The sequence below is a fragment of the Eurypyga helias genome, unplaced genomic scaffold, assembly GCF_000690775.1.
Source record: "Eurypyga helias isolate BGI_N326 unplaced genomic scaffold, ASM69077v1 scaffold36018, whole genome shotgun sequence".
Classification (NCBI taxonomy): domain Eukaryota; kingdom Metazoa; phylum Chordata; class Aves; order Eurypygiformes; family Eurypygidae; genus Eurypyga; species Eurypyga helias.
In genome coordinates, this window is record NW_010268210.1 from 53,671 (window position 1) to 62,538 (window position 8,868).

The 8,868-nt window shown below is 39.5% G+C and overlaps 1 protein-coding gene across 2 annotated transcripts in view; it reads left to right on the forward strand.

Moving 5' to 3' along the window:
• The window catches only part of CPB1 (carboxypeptidase B1 (tissue)), a 19,407-nt gene that overhangs the window by 6,737 nt on the left and 3,802 nt on the right, over positions 1-8,868 (forward strand). Inside the window, exons 6-9 of one of the 2 annotated variants that reach the window (XM_010157692.1) lie at positions 1-85; positions 1,778-1,888; positions 1,987-2,077; positions 2,769-2,971. The exon at positions 1-85 is cut by the window's left edge and continues 11 nt beyond it. In XM_010157692.1, the coding sequence (XP_010155994.1) occupies positions 1-85; positions 1,778-1,888; positions 1,987-2,077; positions 2,769-2,971 (490 nt within the window). The remainder of the gene's footprint in view (positions 86-1,777; positions 1,889-1,986; positions 2,078-2,768; positions 2,972-8,868) is intronic. The other variant, XM_010157693.1, reaches the window with a different exon arrangement.

The window sequence follows — 8,868 nt, forward strand, 5'->3', positions numbered from 1 at the left end:
AAATAAGAAGGCCATCTTTATGGATTGTGGTTTCCATGCAAGAGAGTGGATCTCCCCTGCCTTCTGCCAGTGGTTTGTGAAAGAAGTCAGTAAGCTTAATGATGAAAAAATCTTTTACAAAATGTAACTATGTTTAAGAAAATCTTGAGTGAGCAGCAAGAACTGAGGCCACTGCAGATGGCCTTTTTACCTCTAAATACCTGACTGCACATCCCTTCTCGCATCTCAGGTGGTCAGGGTGTAACTATTTAAACCAGAGCTGGTTTAAATGCTGCAGTCTGCTCAGAAGAGAAGAGGTATATTCACCCTCAGTGGGGGCAGATCAGCCAACATGGCAGAACAACTCACTGATAAAATCTCAAATTTTTTAGTAATTCCTGCTTGATTAAAAAACCAACAACAAACCAGAAGCAGGAACTGGGATTTAAATTCCAAGTAAAGGAAAGCCAAAGTACATGAGTGAGACATGTTGGCAGAGGCCCTGGTGGCAAGTATAATCTCAGTCTTATCAGCCAGCCATGCGGTTTTGTGTAGAGAGCAGTGGAAATTGAAAGTGACAGCTTGTGGCGTCAATGGGAGTGTGATTTCATTAGCTCCTAATAAGGCTGCAGACAGTATGTGCTACCATTTTTCTCTCGGCAATTCACGTCACTACAGCTGTCATTTTCACTGTCTGGTCACTTAATTCATGGCTGTACCTGACACCAGCAGTGGCTCTGCTCAGTGGATCCAAGTGTGGATAGGCAGAAGTGCTTTAAAAGCGAGGTCCTCTGAGCATCATCAGAAGTTCAACTGGGATTGCTTCTATACATAAAAGTAAAAAATACTAGAGGAAAACATGAGCAAGGTGGATTGTTCTATGTACCTCCAAAAAAGCCAAGCATTAAAAAAAAAAAAAAAACCAAAAAACCCACCAACAAAACATGAAAAAGTAAGTTCTAGTAATCTGAAATTCCTTTTCTAGATTCTACATCCAACCTTCCCACTTGCTAGTTGCAGGACAGTAGATGCCTTTCTCCATTGCATTACTCCTTATGTTGTCCTTTACAGCTGTGTAGAGCAAAGGAAACATGGGTGCACCATGCTTCTTAGAGCAAATTCCCAGGCTCATTGCATGCTCCCTCAACGCTGATATAAATCTGTGTAGAAGCATACAAAGTGCCAGGCCATGAACAATCAGGACAGAAAGGTTTATGACAGGAGTTCTTATGTTTGTTATTCAACGTATGTGTCTGGGAAAGTGCAGGGAAAAATCAGCCTCTGTATAAATGTGTTTATCCACACCATTATGACTGGAAATGTGTAAGGATGTTCGTTGTAAATATTCTCTATAATTTTAGTTCTTGATGAAATTTCTCTGCACAACATGTTTTAAAAATGGGAATAATTATTTTTCCTTCTCACATAAACTAAACCAAAACCTTTAAGGTGATAGGACGTAGGGAGAATATGACAGGAACTTTGCTTGTCTTTAAATTAGAAGCTAGTTTAAATCACTTTCAAGTGATCTATTATCCTGTTCAAAATCAACATTGCTTTACCATATAATTTATCTAGCAGAATGCAATGGCTTTTTAACAGCAGTGTAGTTTGAGTCAGTATAAATCCTCTGAGTATATGTAATATCACAGAGCTGCTATCTCACTTGGTGGAGTGACCTGGATCACTCTGCCCACCACATTCATTAATTCCTGATCCAGACCCAGGCCTCTAAATACACAGAGGAGCTACTGATCTGTGAAGGCATTATTGGCTTTTTCTACTTTTCTCCAACCAGGCTGTTGAGACCTATGGAAAAGACACTGTCATGACCACACTTCTCAACACCTTGGACTTCTATGTTTTGCCTATTGTTAATATTGATGGTTACGTTTACACTTGGACAAATGTAAGTAAATTCTTCTTTCTCAAGAATAGTTTTGCTGGAAAAAACATCTGTTAGAGCTTTCTCTTAGTTCTGATCTATGCTTCACTATCCTATTTCAGGACCGCATGTGGAGAAAGACACGCTCTAAAAATGCTGGTAGCCGCTGTCTTGGTACAGATCCCAACAGGAACTTTGATGCTGGCTGGTGCAGTAAGTGTCTCCTAATAATAACCGCAAGCGATCATACAGAGGTGCAATAGTTAAGATGATTAATTATAGATTTTCCTTACCTGATGGTTGGTCCAGCCTAAGCTTGAGTGAAGACCATCAGTAGAGCATTGTGGAGTAGGTTGTGTTCAATTTTTGGGGCGGTTTGGGGGGGGGGAAAAAAAAAGTTTGGTTACTAGCATCATCAGTATGGCTACTTCTGAGAACATGTATATACAGTTACCAACATGTATATATGCAGTTACATACATGTATGCACACACACACTTCCATGAGTTCAGGACAGTGACCAAGACAGTTCACTTTCCGTTGGCTTCGCTTGGTGGAGAGGGGTTTCTTTTGAGTGGTTTCCACTTGGCTGGTCCTTGGAAACATCCTAGAAATGGGGGAGATATGCATGGAGAGAGTAGAGTAGGGAAGCAAACCAATATCCCAGATCACTTAAGTAATAGAACTTTACATCAATACTCACGTTCTTCCACCTATGCACACTGTACAGGGTATATTTATTCGATGTTTAGTGTCTTACCTACGCAATGGAACATCCCCTCCCCTGATACAGCCTGTGTGTCAGCAGGATTTCCAAGGCTGATCTACAAAAGTGGTGTAACATGACTCTCCTAACAACCAACTTTTTTCATTAAATACTCATTAAGTTCACTGTTCTTCCTAGCTCTTGGGGCCTCAAAGAACCCCTGTGATTCCACTTACTGTGGCTCCGCACCTGAGTCTGAAAAGGAGACCAAGGCTTTGGCTGATTTCATCCAGGGACATCTTTCTACAATCAAGGCATACTTGACGATTCACTCCTATTCCCAGCTGCTACTGTTTCCTTATTCATATGCTTACAAATTACCAGCGAATTACGAGGAACTGGTAAGTCTCTTTGTCATTTTGACATAATGAAAAGTGTAAGTAAAAATCATCAGATGCTATTTAGATCCATTTAACTTCAAGCAGTTTCTTTAACATCTGGAAAGGCTCTGTACTGCCATTTTTTGAAAACACTTCAGCCTTTCATAGCAAGAAGAAGAGAAACCATGGTGGCTTCATGCAGAAGGTAAACTCAAGAGCCTTACTTAATTTTCACAGACAATGAATTTGCCACAAGGCCAGGTTTGTCTTCCAGTCATGCCATGCAGAAATCCACCATGCTGTGCAGCACTGCTCCCTCCTGACTCAAGAGGTGGCTGTGTATGTAGCTTTAAAACATTGCACAGAAAGGTTCTGCCCTGGAAGTCAAGTTAACAGCTTGATAGACTGTAGTAACTTTGAAATTACTGAACTGCTATCATCAACAGTAGACAAGAATCTCTGTCTGACACTTAGTTCTCACTGAAGGAAAATGGTGGAACTCCTGTTGATACAGGATCAGGACAACAAGGCAGTTTGTGCCAGAAGTATAATGAAAAACAGTTAGGTACAAAATAGGTTAAAAGCTTCAGTTCTGAGGCCTTTCTAAACAGTTGTGGGTTCAAACCCACCTTTTACTTGGGAGAGGAGAGGATGAATGTGGTGTTTTAAAGGACAACACCTCTTCTATTCATCCAAGACAAAGGCCACTCCCGAATGCCATTAAAGTAAGATAACAACAGTCTGGAATACACATGTATATATACACATATATATAATCCTTAGAAACAGAGGGTTTAAAGCTATTAAATGTGTATAAAAGTTGTAAACATTTTATAAGGCCAAAAGTCAACAATCATGAATAACAAAATTACTTCAGTTCTCTGGCAGATTAGCAATTAGAAACTGTTGGCAGGGAAAATAACACAGCAAAACAAAACAAACAAATCTTCATTCCCCTTTATTCCTGGATGCTGCCAAAAGTCCAAGGCAACAACACTGTGTGTTGCTCTGCTCTGCAGGTTTGACAGATTTATGAGTGCTCCCAAATAGATGTCATGATTCTGAAGCACAAATACAAACTGGGGCCAACAGTAAAGTTTCTTCTTACATTTTCTACAGCTTAAAAGACAGGATGAACTTAAGATGAAGACTGTGTTTTCTTTATTTATATTCCAGAAATTTTTGACTGTAATTATTCCAAGGAGCTGTAGTAATTTCTTGTCTTCAGTTTTTACAAAAGCTTCACCTTTCACACGCTGCAATTCAGTCTAAAGGAACAGACCAACACAAACCCCTTGAAGCTACTTTGCTGTCAAGGTCACAAAGTTCTCGTGTGTTAAAATTTTGCATGACATTCTGCCCAATGTTTTGAATCAATAGCAAATGTGATGAAACATAACTAAAAGTACAGTGTTTCTCACAGTATTAAATTGAAAAAGTTTACATTGACAGCTCATTCTTAAACCAATCCCTAAGTAGAACCTAAGCATGTTTCTATGTTTTCAAATTCCTTTATTAAATTAAAATTTTATATTACCAATGCTCTATTCTAATACACTGTAAAATGTAATGGATCATCCATAGTAAGGCTCTACAATTTTAGAACAATTTTATCTACAACAAAAACCTCTCCTTTCCTGCCATAGAAGACAATTCGGATACTACCATTCAGCATAAAAAATAAACAGCTCAGGAACGCAGGCTATATATTTCTCTTCAACCATTTGATTTCACTTTGTAAGTTAGTCTTTCCAACATCAATTTATCCTATATTTTAAATCAGGCACACTGATCCCAGAGGGAGTTCCATTATTTTCCACTACAAAGCAATCACAAATCTCACCACCATGACAAGGTGACCTTATGAGTATTTTTCAAGTGTTAATTAAGGGAGAATATTTCCTCTATTGGTGATCCCAACAAAAAGACAGCAGGATCCCAAAAGTGTTCAACTTGTGCAATATCTGATTTTAACAAGGGAAGACTTCTTGCCAAAAACCCTTCTTTTGGAGAAGGAGATCAGAGTATCACCAATCAAAATTCCCTGTAGTTGGGATAATTAAACAGAAAGGGCCTAATTCACTCCAGTGTCAGTGAATGAAACAGATTACTGACTGCAACAGGCTCTGGGTCAGATTTGAAAGTGCAGCTTTTCAGGTTACTTCATATAACTAAACCACGTTCATTTACGCTGTGACAAAAGAAAATTTAGTATTTTCAATCAACAATTGTACTTGATAGAAAAGAGAGAGCTACAAAAAGAGGCAATATTTTGTATGCCAATTGCTGTGCTCCATGTCTAAATGTTCTGTCCAGATTTAGAATTTAGATAAATGCTGAAGAATGAAAATCTCAACTTTTAATAGAAATTGTTTGGGCGAATAAAAGGATCATAAACCCTTTTGCAAATGAAGCATAATTTATAGTGCCATCATCTTATCTTAGACGTTATTTTTATTCTGACAGACCTAATAAATTAAAGGAAATGTAGTTGCAATTTCTTATCTCTTTCAGTGAGCAACTGGACATGTGCTTAAACAAAACCTCACGTCTACTTATCATTAACGTTTTGTTCCGTTGTATTTAATTAAAGGTAGCATAATGCCATGGGTCTCATGCTGCTTGCCAGCGTCTGAGAAGTAGAAGGGCACAAAACCTGAGTTATTTGAGATTTAAGACATTAAGCCTGCAGAACAGAAAGATATAGAGAACGTTTGTTCCTTCCTTTCCTGCCAGCGTACTGAAGAGCGTGTCCTTGGGGCTCAAAAGACTTTTTCTGTTTACAGCCTCAAGAAATGACCAGAAGGCACAAAGCTGTTCTGGTTTTGGTTTCTCAGGTAGAACAGGGCATTCTGGGAATCCCAGACATCCTTCATACTCTGCTGCACTGCTGTAGCAAATCAGAACAACCTCCAAGTTATTGTAATTACTTTGAGTGTGGGACTAGAATTATCCCTCAACCACCCCAGCACTGGGATGTAAAACATGATGAAGGTCACGTATGTCCCTTTCTTCCCACAACATCCCACTCTTCTTAGATGCAAGAGGATCTCTGAGGACCTCAACCCCGCAGCTCACAAGGATTTTCCCAAAACTTTTCTCCCTTTATTCAGGGTTGTTGTTTTGTTCCCCAGCCCACCCCAGCCTCCTCCTGGGGTGTTGCACAAAACTTTCACTGTTATCCAAACAATACTTGAACAACAAAAAGAACAACACCCAAGAAAGGAAAATCTAGGTCAGGAATTTCTCCGAAGTTACACAATATTCTTGTGATGACACCCTGAAAGAAATATGTACTCCTATCACATTTTGTCTGCCTCATAATCCTCTTGACTCATTCTTTACTATACCCAGGAGTGTTACCCTGCACACAGAATACACACTTAAATCCATCTCCTACAGAGGACAGAAGCATTAGCTTTCCACAATTAAAAAACGTGCTTGGCAAGACCAGTATCTTTCCACATCCCAAAAAGATTCTTTTCATCTTTATTTTACTATTGGCATTTTTGTCCTCTTGCAATAAAGAACTCTGTATTTAATTGCACTTTTCATAAACAGTTCAGCCCATATTTTTTAATCAGTGCATATTTTGGCCTTAGCTTCCAATTAGGTCATGCTATGCTTTCCTCATTTTCAGCAGACAAATCTAGCTTTATCAATTCTTGTTCTTATTTCAATTGGCTCTGAACTACAATTTGATAGGGCAGAGGAATGTGCATTGAGCCCTTCTTTCCTTTCCAGGTTCAATTCCATCTCCCAGTTAAACAACAAACTCAGTGTCAAATACATGTCTGCAGCCAGCTCATACTCACTGTCAGATTAACATACGTGTATTACTACAGTTTGGTAGGCTGGAGAATATTATAGTGATTTACAACCGAAGATCATTTTCTAGAAATGGGATTTCACTTTGTATTACTTGAGGGCATACTGGTCACATTGGTTATTGTTTAAGCTCACCAAAATTCACCTTCCATATTGGGTTGGTCTAACATTTCATTTCCTATTGAGTGCTTAAAATAGGACATAGTAGAAAGCGGAGCTATGCCCAGAGTCTGCGCAGCCTGCAAGAAGAGTGAATTTTAAATATATGGCATGACTTTGTGAATATCAGTCTGATTATTTAACCTGATGTCTGGGAGCAAGGCCTTTTCATTCCTGAAATGTGTTTAAGATCTATGAAGACCTGTGGGTAAGAATTTTTGAACAGCAAAAATCCTGTTATCCAAGATTCTCGCAAATAGCAATGGGGAGTTGCAACCTGTGCTGCTGTTGTATGTGTGCTGCTGCAAACTCCTGTGACTGTACTACTTGTTACAAGTAAATATTGGTAAAGTCAGCTGAGAAGCACAACAAACATGAAAGTGAGCAGAAAAGCAGTATTTGGAATTGGCTTCACAGCTCCTCCACCGAGTTTGCCACAAGCCACATCTCACAACAGAACTGCTCTGTACTGACAGTCTTATAATAGGGAAAAGGATGTTTTTAGTAGCAGCATCTTCCAGATGAAGCTCAGGTATGAATCTGTCTCAAAGACAGGACTCTCCGACAGGTATAGGACACATTCCCCTTAACTCAGTCACATCGGGAACCCCCTCACCGGGGATCGATCTCTTAAACAGGCCTGCGAAAAAAATCATACCAAAGTCCTCCACTTGGCTGGATTCCCTGGGCTCAGGGGAGATGCTTAACTATGAGCAACAGGACAGTGAACTAAATTACACATCAGCCATGGAGTCTTTTGAGGGGACTCTTGTTTTTACTGGCAAAACAAGAAGCCTCAGAAGTGTAGCTTCATTTGGCTAAAGCTAGCTTTGCAATTGCCACATGTTCAGACTTTCATTACAAGAGAAGTTGAGGGTCGCTTAGTTGCACATGAGACTGAGGGGAAGTGAAAATACAGTTTTCAGCCTCAGGGAAATCACTTTGCCGTCCAGTGAGGGAAGAGAGCGAGAGGTCCAGTCAATCAGTGAAAAGGCTTCTGCAGATTGCTGTCAGACTGTGAGGGCAAAGGGAGCTGTTCACATGCAGAAGCTGCATAATCAACGTCCCTGAAGTGTTTCTAAACAGCCGCAATTTGCTGGCAAATCTAGCCTGATGATACTAGAGTAAAAGGAAGGAGATGCTCCCAAAAAATTGCCTATTAAGACAGAGAAGATGCTTAGTCTGACAGTTTATCTTGTTACTTCCAAACTCCAGATGTGCTGAGCAAGAGAGGCCAGTAACGTATCTTTCATTAAAAGCTAATAACTGAAAAAATGGGTTTGAAGGTCATGAATTATGTAAGATAATGGCAACTGAGAACACAACTCTGCCCACGGGCCCATGCACTCGGCACACAAGATCAAGCAAACTACCAGTAATTGCTGTGTAAACACAGATGGGTGATCAGCGCAGGGAGTACTACCTTCTGCTGAAATGACCAGCTCTGCAAGCACAGCTACGAGTCCCAAGCTGAAAAGCCGTTTCTGCTCTCAGTTACGAGGTATTCAGTTGGAGTTATTTCTAGGACTTCAGGGCGCCAGTTGTTTCTCTGCTACTATAACTCTCAGCAAAATTTTCCTTGCCAGAGAGGGATTCTTAACAGTAAAAAAGAAAAACAAACAAACCACAACAATTCAGTTAAGCCAGTTACGCAAAGAGATCTAGAAAATCACCCAACAGCAATGAGTATCCTCAAAGGTCAAACAGATAGAGACATTTCTCCTTGCAGCTGTATTCCAAATACAGCTTTTCAAAAGCTAAATATCACTTTCCCTTTTGGAAAATGCTAGGCATTATTTATATGCCTCTGCATAAATCTCCATGTTGTCTCCTTTTAACATGGTTTTGAGTAATTTTGCTATTTAAGAAAAAAAGAAAAAAATTTCTCATATTTTGTATTTATACTCACAAGTATTTACTTAAATTTTATT